The 15,131-nt window shown below is 44.2% G+C and overlaps 1 protein-coding gene across 3 annotated transcripts in view; it reads right to left on the reverse strand.

Moving 5' to 3' along the window:
• CERS3 (ceramide synthase 3) overlaps positions 1 to 15,131 on the reverse strand; it is a 66,742-nt gene that overhangs the window by 19,159 nt on the left and 32,452 nt on the right. For all 3 annotated transcript variants that reach the window (XM_032765997.2, XM_032765998.2, XM_032765996.2), the window contains 6 exons: positions 13,151 to 13,208; positions 12,100 to 12,150; positions 11,503 to 11,595; positions 10,186 to 10,314; positions 8,798 to 8,904; positions 6,653 to 6,809 (listed from right to left, as the gene is read on the reverse strand). In XM_032765997.2, the coding sequence (XP_032621888.1) occupies positions 6,653 to 6,809; positions 8,798 to 8,904; positions 10,186 to 10,314; positions 11,503 to 11,595; positions 12,100 to 12,150; positions 13,151 to 13,208 (595 nt within the window). The remainder of the gene's footprint in view (positions 1 to 6,652; positions 6,810 to 8,797; positions 8,905 to 10,185; positions 10,315 to 11,502; positions 11,596 to 12,099; positions 12,151 to 13,150; positions 13,209 to 15,131) is intronic.

Below are 15,131 nucleotides of genomic sequence, written 5' to 3' on the forward strand. Positions count from 1 at the left end.
TAGGGTTTCTGGCGCCCTAGGCGCTGGGACATTTTGCCGCCCCGCGCGCGGGTCTCGCGGCTCCCTGATCCCTGGGGGGGGGGGTGCCCTGGAGGGCCTGTTGCTACTCCAGCCGCTGCCAGAAGAGGAGCCCTGTGAAGGTGCTGGAGCCGAGGGAGCCTGCGGGGGCTGTAGAGAGGAGCAGCCCCATGTGGGCAGGGTCTTGCCAGCAATTTTCTGAGCAAAGCCCTGATGGCTCGTCTCTGCCTGGCCAATGGCTCTGCGTTCCCGGCTGCCAGTCCCAATGGGGGCTCACCCAGCCCAGCTCCCCACGCCTCCGGCTTCCCATCTCTGCACCCAGCCCAGGCTGGATTCCTCCTGTTTGCCCACGCGGTGTGACTGGAGGGGGATGCGCTCGCCCCTGCCTGGCCAATGGCTGGCTGGCTCACTCCTCTGCCAGGTCAATATTGGCCATCAGGGCGGAGGGGCGTTGTCCCTACCCTGCCAGTCCTTGTTCCAAGTCCATGGCCCGAGACAGAGGGCGGTATGGCCACCTGGGCTGCACCACCCCCATCCGCCCCCACGGCATCACCCGATGGCCTCCCGTGGCAGCAGCATATGTCCTTAGTGCGGGAGACTATCGCACACAGCAGGGCTCTTGCAGGGGAGTGGGGTCTAGTGGTTAGAATGAGGGGGGTTTGAGTGGCAGGATGCCTGGGTTCTTTCCCCAGCTCTTGGAGGGGAGTGGGGTCTAGTGGTTAGAACGNAGCAGCAGTGGCTGCAACCATTTAAAAAATTTTGGGGGGGGCGCCACTTTTTGGCGCCCCCAAATCTTGGCGCCCTAGGCAACTGCCTAGTTCACCTAAATGGTTGCACCGGCCCTGACTAGGAGTGAGCTGTCTGCTTAGCTGGAAGGCAATATATTAAAAATTAAGAAAGCTACAAGAGTTTGAAAAATAATTTCTGATCACACCAAGGACCTGACACAATGCCCTTTGAAAGGCCACCTATTACCTTCTGTCTTTGATGAGCCTTGTATCAGGCCCTTAGCCAACTGACTCACCTGAAGTCCCCTCCCATTGTCTGCTAACAACACATATTTTCATGATATAAAGCACTATTGTCTTAAGACCTCAACTCAGTCTATTCTGGTTTCAACACATACTTTGCAACTTCATCTGCCACAATGCTGTGACTGTATGTTGCTGTCACTCGCTCAGAGGCTGCTCTACCCACAGGCAGACTAGGCAGCTGCACAGGACACCAACTTTCTCCCCACTCTCCATCTCTTACGACTTAAGGGCTATGGGGCTAAACTGGAGTGGTGCTGTGAACCTGCGTGGCAGGTCACAAAGCCACTCACTAAAATATGGCCTAGCTGCCCCTTTGTTATGACAGAGCAGCAGTCAGGTCAAATCTGCTGACATAGGCCTATGAGTAGGGCAGCACACTGAAATTTTGTGTACAGTGGTAAATCATCTTGAATAGCCTCTTCATTCATTCTCTTTCTGATGCTGGGAACAACATGTTTAATCTCCATGGCGTTTTCCTGGTGCACACGTACGTGCTTCTCTAGGTACTTTTACCTCCCAGTTTTGCTAAAATATTCTCATATATGCTGACATGATGACTAGACATGTTTCAGTGGTGTTTGAAACCTGATGCAAGTGGATAATTTAACCATGTAAACTGGGCAATATTACAGAAACACACTAGCAACAAAAGCCACTGGACAGCGAGATAGTGGCCAGCAGTTCTGTATTTCAATTCCCTGACCTAAACGGAAAAGAAGTTACCCTGGGAAAAAACATTTCCAACAAAAGTTACCCAAGATAAATGGCTGCGTGTCTGACCTTGCAAGGCTTTACTTGTGTGACTAGTCCTTTCTTCCACAAGTAGTGTCTGGAAGCTGTGTGAATAAGGCAGCAGGTCTAAGGTATTTTATTCAAAGCTTTTGATATGGTCTCCCATAGTATTCTTGGCAGCAAGTTAAAACAGTATGGATTGGATGAATGGACTATAAGGTGGATAGAAAGCTGACTAGATCGTCGGGCTCAATCGGTAGCGATCAACGGCTTCATGTATAGTTGGCAGCCAGAATCAAGAAGAGTGCCCCAGGGGTCAGTCCTGGGGTTGGTTTTGTGCAACATCTTCATTAATAATCTGGATGATGGGATGGATTGCAAGTTCATGGGTGACACTAAACTGGGGAGAGGGTTATATATGCTGGAGGGTAAGGATGGCGTCCAGAGTGACCTAGACAAATTGGAGGACTGGGCCAAAAGAAATCAGAAGAGGTTCAACAAAAGACAAGTGCAGAGTCCTGCACTTAGGACGGAAGAATCCCATGCACTGCCACAGGCTGGGGACTGACTGGCTAAGCGGCAGTTCTGCAGAAAAGGACCTGGGGATTACAGTGGAAAAGACACTGGATATGAGTCAACAGTGTGGCCTTGTTGCCAAGAAGGCTAATGGCATATTGGGCTGCATTAGTAGGAGTGTTGCCAGCAGATCGAGAGAAGTGATTATTCCCCTCTATTCAGCACTGGTGAGGTCACATCTGGAGTATTATGTCCAGTTTTGGTCCCCCAGTACAGAAGGGATGTGGACAAATTGGAGAGAATCCAGCGGAGGGCAACGAAAATGATTAGGGGGCTGGGGCACATGACTTACGAGGAGAGGCTGAGGGAACTGAGATTGTTTAGTCTGCAGAAGAGAAGAATGGGGTGAGGGGATTTGACAGCAGCCTTCAACTACCTGAAGGGGGGTTCCAAAGGGGATGGAGCTAGGCTGTTCTCAGTGGTGGCAGATGACAGAACAAGGAGCAAAGGTCTCAAGTGGCAGTAGGGGAGGTCCAGGTTGGATATTAGGAAAAACTATTTCACTAGGAGGGTGGTGAAGCACTGGAATGAGTTTCCTAGGGAGGTGGCGGAATCTCCATCCTTAGAGGTTTTAAGGCCCAGCTTGACAAAGCCCTGGCTGGGATGATTTAGTTGGTGATGGTCCTGCTTTGAGCAGGGGGTTGAACTAGATGACCTCCTGAGGTCTCTTCCAACCCTAATCTTCTATGATACTATGAAATATTTTTGTGTTTCACTAAAATAAAAATAGAGTTTGCCTGAGAAATGCAATTGTTCTGTTCCTTTAACTTCTTGCCTATATGGATAGAGAGAGAGATTATGTATGCACCAGATTCTCTGCTTTGCTCTGACCAGGGCAAAGTACCTCAACACATCAGCCATTGGATTCTGCCTACCCAAGGTTCCTTAGGTAGTGCAGTGGTTCCCTACACTGTTCACTTGGCTGCCAGCACAGAGGTTATGGCCAGGGAAAAGGAAGTGGGAACAGGGTCCCTTGCCATTCCAACCCAGAGGAAGGTATTTCTCAGCACTTAGAGGCTAACCTGGGACTCAGGAGACCTAGTTTCAGTTCCCTGCTCTGCCACAGACTTCCTGTCTGACCTTGGGCATGTTGCTTAGCTGTGCTATCCCTTAGTTTGCCATTTGCAAAGTTAGGATAATAGCACTTCCCTAGCTCAGAGTGGTATTGTGAGGATAACTCCATTAAAGATCATGAAGGGGCTCAGATACTCTGTTAATGGGGGTCATGAAAACCTAAGAAAGGTAGGTAGATTCCTAGCTCCTGGAACAGAGGCTTGGAGCTGTTGACTGTGGAGCTGCTATAATTTTCACTGGGGATCCAGCCAACACAGAACTGGTCAGGTCACAGGGGATGCAAAGGTGATTTAGAAACATTTTGTGTTTCAAGTATGCTGAGCACCCACCGGAGGATCTGGCCCTAAGCAGTTGATATCATCAACAGCTTCTTCCCAGTTCAAAAGTGACCTAGTTTTTTCATTCTAAGCATTTAAGCTGTTGCTTTAAAAAAAAAAAAAAAAAAGTCAGAAATGGCCTGTTTTCTGAATGAATTCCCTTCATTTTGGGCAAAGAAACTAAAACCTTTGCTAATGCAAAGGTGATAGTTTACTGGTACTCCACTAAAATAGCAACAGCTATTGGCACAGCGTATGAGTATAATAAATGTGTTATAAAAAAAGTATTAGCCCCTTCTATAAGCGGCTTTTCCTTCACGATGCTGCCTTGCAAACAGCATTCTATTCAAAGTTGGCTTTGCATCTTTGAAGGCCCAAGCTGATTTCACAGCCAAGTTTGCCACTGCTGTGGAAAACAGGCTCCACATGCAAACCAGCTGAAGTCATCTGGGCTGGACAAGGACTAGCGCTGCGGCTGCTGCCACTGTAAAAGTGCTGTTGGACACAGCCTTTTCACAGGGCTGTGTAAGGAATCCAAAATCCACCACGAGGAGGCCAGCTTGACCCCTTTCTATTGCTTATGATGGCTAATCCTGGGCAGCGGTTACTTACAATAAATCACTTCTGTTCCTCACAGAGACATAAGCAGTTAAGTAAATGGGAAGCTCTTCTATTCTGTAAAGAGTCTTACACTGCCCTCATTGCTCTAGTCCATGAGCACACTCCAGCAGAGCCCTCCCACAGCAGTAGCCAACTGGGAAGGGGGAGCTGTGGCAAAATGCTACCCAACACAGGGAGAGCAGATTTTAATAGCAAACGGAAAGCCATGCTTTTCACCCTCTTCCTCCTTTACTTCAACGCCCCCGTAGAAGGAACACACAACGTTCAGTGCCATATGGTGGTAGACTCATTTCCTGCCCAGGGCCTCTCAGATTATATAAACCAGCTCTGACTTTTTGTTTTCATTCAGTATTCCATTCCAGGCATCTACATTTTCTTGATTTACAAGGAATTTGTTTTCTGCATCTTTCTTAATTAACATCTGTAGCTGCGCACAGTGCTTGACTACTTATTTCCAGGGTGCAATTCATGGCATAGTTACACATTTCTATTCTAAGTAAAATAATACAAAAAATAATAGAATGGAATATTTCTATTCTCCTAAGATGTTCCACATCGTTAACTGTTTGGGATAACTAAGCTTGTTGGCCCTTTTTAAGTTACATAATTTGGAGCCTCAGAAAAACTCACTAGTTTCAATAGAGTGGCACAGGCTTAATTAGCAGAATGTTAAACATTTCTTCTGAGATCCTTTTTCTAAATGCTGCTTTTGTCCCTGCCTAGGCTACTGTGAAAAGATTGCATAGTTCACTGCAGCAGCTACTCCATTAGGCGTTCAAATGGTACAAGGCTCCTCGCAAAAAGGTCTTTGCTGTCAGCTTCACGTAGGAGCCCTCCATTCACAGTGGAACTAATTTATAGCCTTAAATGGTGCACTAATCTTCTGTTGGTGTGCTGCAGATAGGTGAACTTCACTTATAGTGAACTTTGTAATGAAACTCCAAGTAGAAGGAAGCTTCCAAAGTGTTTCAATGCGCTTCACAGTTCTAGTTAAAATGAGCCTCAGTTTAGAATAAAGTGTCTCAGGGGGGAGGGGGATAAAGGAGAGAGTGACATTGCTACAAGAGAGTCCACTGTATTTCATTTTAGAAATGTGCAATGCAGCCAACTGCACCACAGCATTCAGTCCTTATCTGGACACTCATTCTATGGCTCTAGGCTGAAGTCCATTAACAGCAAAATATACATCACCATTTATATGTCTACATCTCATGGAACAATATTTAAAACTACAAATGAACAGAACCAGGGAAAAACAATTTAGGAAATGGCAAACTTTTTTATCTTCATAAACAATTACACTCTAAGGGCTTTGACTGGTGTAAATTCGTGTAGCATTATGGGCTTCCATGGAGCTATATCAATTTACACCAGTTTAAGGTCTGGCTGTTAATACTGATCTGGATATAGAGGGCTGCCTTCACTAAGGACTGTCTCTAGTAAGTCATATTGTGTCTTAAATCAACCAGTTTAGCCATTCAATTTACAGTAGATGTTTGTTCAACTTTTAGTCAGGCATACTTCCACCAGGCAGATTAGTCTTGTTGGTCTCTTGGGTGTTGCAAAGACAAGATTTTACTGTCTCATGATATAAGGCAGTATCTTTTTTTTTTTTTAGGGTGACCAGATGTCCCTATTTTATAGGGAAAGTCACGATTTTGGGAGCCTTTTCTTATGTGGGCACCTATTACCCTCATGCCCTGTCCCAATTTTTTACACTTGCTATCTGGCCATCCTATTTTTTTTTTCTAATATCCAAGATTATAATGGGTAAGGATAGCAGATGCAAGCACTGGAGCTCAGAGTTAGACACTCACGTAGAACTTTGGTTGCAGGTTGTCTTATTTAACTTGATATGGCATTGAAAGATTTGATTCCTCTCCTTTCCTCTCATTCTTTAGAAGATTGACCTGCTCATTTTCATAAGCCAAGTAATAATTTCTTACACTAGGTGCCACATTTTCCAAAAAGCTCTGCTTTGGGCCCAGATTTTCAAGAAGGCTCAGCTCCCTTTTAAGCATCAAATGAGGGACCATATTTCCAAAAGAGCTCAAGGCACGAGGAACTGAGGTCATATAAAAATCCGACCATGGGTGTGTCAATGGGAGCTGCTGGATGCTACGCGACTTCTGAAAATCTTTCCCTTATTTAAGTGCCTCATTGAAAATCTGGTCCTAACAGGTAAAGGAAAAAGTAAGAATCTTTGTGCAACTCTATCAAAAGATACAATTCAGTATTTGAGGTTTCCCACACCTTTTGGCAGAAGCCTGAATAACTTACCTTTATGAACAGGAATTTATTCAAAATTTTGAGAACTAAGTAGCCCCAGTATAGATGGAGCCCTTGCAGAATTAGAAGCGGCCCATTGAAGATGAAATACGCTATGACGATTGTTGAGGAGTAATATGAAGGCAGATATAATGTGCCACGTAAAATCCTGAAAAATAAAGGCAATTGTTACAAAACAAGGAACCCCTGGTGCATGCCTGAGATATTTAGATATTTTTTTAATTTAAATTGATTAGCTTCATCACCTTGCTATATACTCAAAATATTGAAAACTGCAAAGACTAAACATTCAATAACAAATCTTGGCTCTACTGGAATGTACAGTATGCTATTAAAATAGTCTTCCAAAGCCAAGCATTTTGAGAGTTGCATGAAAATAGTTTAAATATGGTTAAAAAATTCCATTATCTCCAAACAGGAAAGTGTATGTAGGATACATATATTGCTACTCAAAAGATTTTCTCCACCATTTTCAGTGCTAATTCCCTCCATTCTCTAGGCCCAAACCTGAAATCTTTATTCCAGTGAAATGCTGAGGAATTTAGGATTTGGCTCTTTGTTAATTAATTCATGTGTTTATTTTTTCTTGAGCCTCATCTTCAGTTTCATAGCTAGGTTGTCTGTTTTTGTTTTATACTCGTCAGCTGCTTCATTAACTGTTTCCAAACTTAAGAGCGATGACATAAGACTCCATAAAGCAAAATGACTGAAGACCACTGTGCAGTTAATTAAGAAGAACAACAACAAAAAAAAACAGGAATAAAAAAGAAGGGGCATTTTGGAAATACAGAAAGTGACAGAGAATTAAGAAAGGGTTGGGCAACTGTAACGAGGTGGTGTGGCTCCCCTCCTCCCCAAGAAGGGTCGAGCCCCATCGGACACCTAAGGGGGCAGGGCCACTGAGCAGTGAGCCCGCCCCTCAGAGGGTCAAGTGGCGACCCGGAAGTATAAAAGCCGGCCCTCAGCCCTCAGTTGGAGCCCAGCCGCCATCGGGAGCAGACCTGCCAGAGGGTGCTCATGACTGGGAAGCTGCTGAGGCCCAAGGCCGTTGCCCTGACTGGCCAGAGCTTCCCCGCGCACGCTCCAACGAGGAGTTGCCGGAGCTTCCCCGCGCCGCTACAACGAGGAGTTGCCGGAGCCACCCATCCCTCTACTACCCCGGAATCCCCGGACCAGGCCTGGCCGACTGCCAAGATATGCCGGAACCTACGCCAGCCCTGGCCGGAGGGCCCATGTTACTGACATCCGGGACTGACGCCCCAGGACAGGTAGCCAGAGGGAGATTGGAAGTAGCCGGGGGCAGCTGACTCCAGTCAGACGCAGTATGCGGGACATGTCAGTGTTTGTGGCAGGACCCCACTGACCGTCAGCGGTGATAGCTGCTATAGGCCCAGGCTGGAACGCAGTGGAGTGGGTGGGCCTGCGTTCCCCTGCCACCCCTACCCGGGTGCAGAACCCTCTTCCGGCCTTAGGAGGCCATCAAGTTGTATGTGGACTGCTAACCCTGAACCACAGGGTCGAGCTATGTAACTGTGTTTGGTGCCCCGCCCGAACCAAGGGCTGGGCCCCCTTTGACTGTGCCACTGCTCGGTCCTGCCCCAAACGGCCTGAGCTGCCTGAACTATTGACTGCTCAACCCTGAGCCACGAGGACCGGAACCTCTATAATTTCGTATTCAATGCCCCACCCTACAGCAGAAGGCCGGAGCCCAAGCAACTGTGCAGCAGCGCTCACCCCTGAAGACAGGCCACCTCAGACGACGTGTGTCGAGGCCGGTGTGGCTCCCCTCCTCCCCATGGAGGGTCGAGCCCCGGCCCTGCACCTTTACAGCAACAAACATGCAGGCATATTATTAATATAACCAGCTTCTGTCCCTGAAAAATGCTACATAAAGTCCATTGTAGTAAACTCAAGCTATGCTCCACATCTTAAGAATTTTAATGAGCCAAGATTAGGTATTATCCCCATTGTATTTATCATGTAATGGCTGCTAATCTGACCTCTGAAAAATAATAATAGATCTTCTCCTGAAGCCATAACACAGCCAGTTCCTTTTCCTTTTCATCCATACCTTAACCAACCTCCTTCTGAAAAGAAAATGAAACAGGAGCTGTGACTGAATCAAATGTTACTTACCAAAATGGGAAAAGGATAATCCTTGTGATGAAGAACATGACAGAGAAGATGATGAAGAGAACATTGCAGGTTTTTTCCCAGTGAGCGTAATTAAACATTTTGGCTGACTGAAATTGAATAAAAACCAACCAAACATGTTCAGAGACATTTATTAGCCTCAGAAATAGCTCCTACTTAAAGGTCTTATAATTAAGGATTTAGATTAAAGAGAATTCCCATCCACTTTGGCAAAAATAGCAAACATTTTAATGTTACTTGATAAAACAACAACAAAACATATTCCATGTTGATTGCACTCCTTTCATGTCAGAGGAAGGGACGTGAAAGGCCTTACAACAACTCTCTGATTGGAACATTAAGTTAGTTAGCAAGACCTTCCATTCTCCAGGTTTGCAACAGATTTAAAGGGGCTGCAGTCAGGGAGGAGAGGGGAGACTTAGGCCCTGCTACGCACTCAGGAATAGCCCGGATTCAGCCATCAGTGGCTAGCAATCACCAGAGCTTCACCAGAGCTGACCTCTTACATACAGATAAGGGCATGTTGATGTGTCTCCCTCGGTGCCTAATCCACGGAGGATATGAGTCTGTTCCAACTTGGCTCTTTAATTCAAACTCTAGAGGCTCATGCTTTTAGCTCTGGAAGTCCCTGGTTCAATCCCCAGTGTATTGGTCAAGCCCACGTCTGTCACAATGAGGTTTTCACTGATTCAGTTAACTGAGAATTGTCTCATTCGTAAAGCCACAGCAGACCGTTGTCTGCGCTTAGAGGGTCATCAACAGTGCAGCTACCCCAATTACTGGCCCCAAATGACTGAATCAGGGCTGTTTCCAAGTGTGGACAGAAGTTCATGGGCCATACTCTGCTCTCAGTAACACTGGTGTAAATCTAGAGTAACTCCACTGAAGTACGCACCACTTTGTGTTGGCCCCGCTGCAGAGGGGCAAGGTTCAGCTCGTGGAACTCAACAGGAGTGCCACACTCAGAAAGCGTTAAGGGTCAGGCCACAGATGTAAATGCCTAAGAAGTGAAGCGAGTCTGGATAATGTTTCAGATGCTCATCCAGACCAAACCTCTTAAGATTTGCCTATCACTATAAACCGCCCACAGGTTGGCCTATTTTGTCTCATTTTAACTGCAAAAAAAGAACCACCAAGGTTCACAGCTGAAATTCTAGCCCCAATTTCACACTGAAGGACTTCTCTTCCTGTCTGTTTTCAACTGCCCAAAGTTATTCAATGACAAGAGGTCAGACTAGGTGACCTAATGGTCCCCTTGGCCTTACAAATCTATAAAAACATTTTGTAATAGGGACAGAAGGGGGAAAAAGAGGGGAAAAAACCTACCACTGAACAAAAACTGAGCAATAAAAATTAACTGTGAGGTTTACCTCAAGCCAGAAGTCTGCAGTATCATGTACAATCATCACTAAGGTCCCAATACGAACATAATTGCCACACCAAGAACAGGCCATCAAAACAATGGCTGCCAAATGGTGAATGACATGGGCCATAAAGTCCTACGAATAAAATACAAAACAAAACTTAAAGCAAACACCATTATTTTCCAGAACAGACATTTAACAATTGAAGCAGCACAGCAAGCACTAGCTGGCTACCAAACTAGAGGTTGCAACAGAAGCAGAGAGAGTGTGCAACGTACTGGCTTTGTGTGTACAAGTTCTAGAGTGGTGCTGTCCTCTCCTCAGTGGTTCTCAACCTTTTTGGGCTCAGGGCCAATTTGTAAATGTTTCTAGCTTAGGGTGGAGGCCCTGAAGTGGTTTTGGTCAGATCCTGCCCACTGGAAGGGTTGGATCCTGCCTGGCACTCACCCCGCAGTTGCATCTCCTGCAGCTCCTGTGCTGGCTGGGCTTGGCTCTCCAGTCTGGGCATTGCAACCTCTGGAATTGCAGTATCATTCAGGTTTGGCCCCGCTGTCCTGACTGGAACAAATCTGTGAGTGGACTTATGACCTGGCTCTTGGGGTTACAGTGCCACTCACTCAAATTTGGCCTACCTGGGCTCCCGTAATCATGATGGCTGAGCTAAACCTGATTGGTGTTGGAATCTCAGAGGCTGCAATGTCTGGAGCAGGGAGGCGAGCCCAGCCAACCCCGTGTACAGGAGCTGCTGTGTGACTCTCTCATGGGTTGAGAAACCCTGCTCCAGTGGCTGACCCCACGGAGAGGCTATATGACCTGCTACTGTTACCAAGTATGGGAATTCTCCTGCAGCTCAGGTGGTAGAAGCCTGTGGTCTGGGAGTGGAAGGACCAGGCTTTTAGTCCCCCCACAGCCCTTCACCCCATTTGCTGGATTTGATATAACTGTGATGTTGGTTTATTGCAGAGGCGAGAGATACCTCTTAGTACACACACAATTATTACAGGGGTGAGAGAGATACTCCTGGCCCCTTCTCCCTGCCTCCTACCCCCACACAGAGAATATTAAAGAGGTGAGGTTTTCTCCTGGTTACACAGACCAATTGTTTTGGAGTGAGATATCACTCACCCCTTCTCCCACCACTCATTGTTATAGGGGAAAGGATTGGCTGCGGACATCCTGGCCATATCATATTCAGCAAATAGCTACTGACTTGAAGGTTCAAGCACTGATAATTTCAGCACCTGGCACAGTGTTTTCTTAACAGAAGAGTATCATTCATAAGAGAATCAAAGACTTTGCTTGCAAATAATTGTAAATACTTGCCTTCCTTTTGGTGTCAGTACCAAGGGTAAACAACAGAGACCAATAAAAACTAATCTCAGCCATGTAGTACCAATATTGGGATGATAGCAAGGACTGTAAAGAAGAAAATATCCATTTTTTCTCTAGTCATTTCAATGCATTGCAACAGATGAGTACAAAATACCATGGACTTATTTACACTCTTTTGCTCTTCTACTTAATCTGAGTTTGAAAACTGAAATCATGTTCTGAGCTTTATTAAGGAACAAAACATTCTAAGAGCCAAATCTTTCAGCCTTTATTCAGGCAAAACTCCCAGTTACTTCAGCTGCTCTGCTTCCAGATTCTAGTATACCTACTCTGTCAGTGACCTGCTCTATATGCAGAGTGTACCTGCTCTATATGCAGAGTGCAAAGCAGTGAAAATAAATCAATTCCATCATTATTATTTACAAATTAAAATATTAACATATCCACACATCTGATAACTGAAACTGAAGTAGTTTATTTATATTAAAAGCCTATGCATCTATCTAAACTGTGAAAGGGCCATTTCCTCCACTGGGGAAAACAACAAAAATACCATGCTGATCAATGCAACACTTCTGAACAGCTCACCTGAAATGGATAGCCAACCCACACTTGCCATATATCATAAAACCAAGGTTTCTGGGGAAGACAGAACCATACAAAAAATGAGCAGTTAGTCAATCTTAGCTCAGAAATATTTAAAAAGTAACTCTAGGTTGAAGCAGGATTATCAGTTATATTTTCATACTATAATTTTCTCTATCAACTGTACTCTAAAGCAATCACATGCCAGTCCCAGTTCTTCATATGATGTACCAAATGTCTCGGGAGACTTTTGGGGCACCTGAAATATTTCATTTTTCCATTTTATCATTCAAGACATTGGATTTCTTTTATAAGTTCAGTTTGTTCAAGATACATTGCTACAGTGCTTAGAATTTGTATTGTCTTTATCAGGCACAATCTTTCCAGCAGAACAAGCATTCAGTAAGATGAACAGTGCTTGGAGCGAAGAAAAAAGCCAAATGAGCACCTAAACCATCAAAGCAGTTCTTTCGCTCAAAATGAATGTTAATGACATCTGTTCAGTGTTTCCTGAGAAACTCATTCAGGTCATTAGCTTACAGGGAAAAATCCTCTGCTCCAACAAGAACACACATACTGATGTTGAGTATTGACAATAGCAACGCCAGTGAACATTTAAAAAAAAAAGTGGCCTTTTGTTTTTCGTCTGCATGTGACTCTAAAAAAGTTACAACAAAAGTCTCGTTTTTTATTTTGAAAATATGACCATGTTACATGAAGTCCACGGGTAAAACCATCACCCACCCAACTATTAAATAACGCAACACTGCCTGACAATAATAATTTTTGCAATTCTTCCTTAAAATGCTGGTTAGATGTAAAATTACATTTTATTGAGAAAGAATAATAGTAAGTTTAAATGTAAATAAAATCTGGGTGAAAAGACTAGGCTGTAATTTAGATTGTAATACTTTATAAAACAGCATTATGGTCTGAATCCAAAGCCCACTGAAGTCAATGGGAAATCATCCACTGACGGCAAAGGCCTTGGGATTGTGCCCTTATTTTGTTAAAAGTGTGACAAGAATTGAAAATCTCCCCCAAATTAACTTACATCATATAGAAATATAAATCCAGCAATGGATGATGCGAGATAAAATGAAAATCGCCAGCTACAAAACAAGAACAAACAGGAAAATCAGAACAGTGATTGCTCCTGCATAGACATTATGCAGAAAGGGAATTGTGGCTGCCAATCAGTGTGGCTAGAGACTGCAAATTACTGAGACACAAAATATACAGCTTTATCCTCTCCTTGGTTGTGTCTACCAGTCACCATATGATTATTTCTCAATCTCCATTATGCAAATTTCTCTCTTTTGGATTGGCTAATCATTATTATTAACCAGGTGTAGGGATATAGAGAACCACAATATGGCTAAGGAATGTGCATATTTCTCTGTTATGATTGTCTAAAGTAACCCCTCTCTTCTGATGGCCTTTACAGAATGTATCAATATTTTTCCAGTGTGAAAGACAATGAACATCCATAGCAAATGGCAATTTGATTTACCGGTATGTATGTTATAGGCGAGGCTGGTAGCACCATCTTATGTTAAATTTCCCCGACACTTCCCATTGCATAGTCTCTCTCTCCTATTGCCAGATAGTCACATTTGAAGTAAGGGTGGGAGTAGAGTGGGAGTAGAAATAGACACGAGACAAAATCTGGTGAGAACATTTTCTTAATTAACAGTGTTTCATAATGCTCTCTTAAGAAACAGAGCTGCTGAATGACCAAACAGATTTCACATGCTGAAGAAGATAAGACAAGATACAGACCTGACAAGGAAGCTGCCTACACTAGAACTAACCCATAGACAGATACAGAGAAGATAACTATAGTCTTCTGCTAACACGAATTCATGTAAATTAGCATCTGAGACAAGATGAAAGAGCTGTGACCCAGGAGAGCATGTATGAACAAAGGCTGCCCCACCTTGTCTTGCACTGCCCTGACTCAAAGCCAGCATCACATGTGGAGCCAATGAGCAGATCAACATTTTAGCCAGCATATGCAGTTTGTAGGGGTTCATGCAGATTTCAACCCCCCCTACCCCAGTTTTCAGCCCATTGCAGGCCTGATCATGCAAGGTGCAGATACCTAATCCTGTGAAGCAAGTGCTTAACTTTAAGTATGTGAATAATCCCGTTGACTTCAATGGGCCTATTCCTGTTCTTAAAGTTAAGCATGTGCTTAAATGCTTTCCTGGATCAGGGCCAGAGTGTTCAGCACTTTGCAGGATTGAGCTCTTAGACTCTAATCCTGCAACGATTTATGCACGTGTTTATGCATGTGAACAGTCCCACTGGCTTCAGTAGGACAGCTCATGTGTAAGTCTTTGCAGGACTGGGACCTGTGTTTTGCTGTGAATTTGTAATTTCAACAAATCCCAGGACCCAAAGCAAAGCTCACTCACAGGTTCTAATGAAAGACAATGGGATTTATATTCCTATATCACTTAGACTTATCTATACTAGTAAAGTTTTGCCAGCGTAATTATTCATTTTGCCAAAATAGTTATGACAGTAGAATCCCTGATATGAATGCAGTTATGCAGCCATAAAGCTGCCTAACAGAGGCATAGATTATTTTGGTTCCCCCAAACCAGTATAAACTATACTGCTATGAGCACTTTAGACTAGTATATGTGCTTCCACACTAGCAGTTTTGATCACTTTAATTATGCTAGCATAGTTAAGGCAGTAAAAGTTTAGACAAGCGGACAAAGTGCAAACAAAATCTCACTCTGAAATGCTTTGTCTGTCTTGGAATTATACGCACACAGGTTTTGTTGCTGATGAACATTTTTGTCATTCAAAATGCTTTATTAATGTCTGAGTTATGTGACCATATTTCAGTTTATGTTCAGAAGCTATTCTCCATGAGTATCCAGTATTCATGCTGTATCACTGGTCACTTAATTCACAGGCTGCTGTTTCTGCTCCCTGATATGACCCCTAAACCGAAAAATTGCTTTCACAATAGCAGCACAAATACACATTTGAACAAGGACTAACAAGACCTTCTCTTT

This window comes from Chelonoidis abingdonii, chromosome 9 (assembly GCF_003597395.2).
Source record: "Chelonoidis abingdonii isolate Lonesome George chromosome 9, CheloAbing_2.0, whole genome shotgun sequence".
Taxonomy (NCBI): domain Eukaryota; kingdom Metazoa; phylum Chordata; order Testudines; family Testudinidae; genus Chelonoidis; species Chelonoidis abingdonii.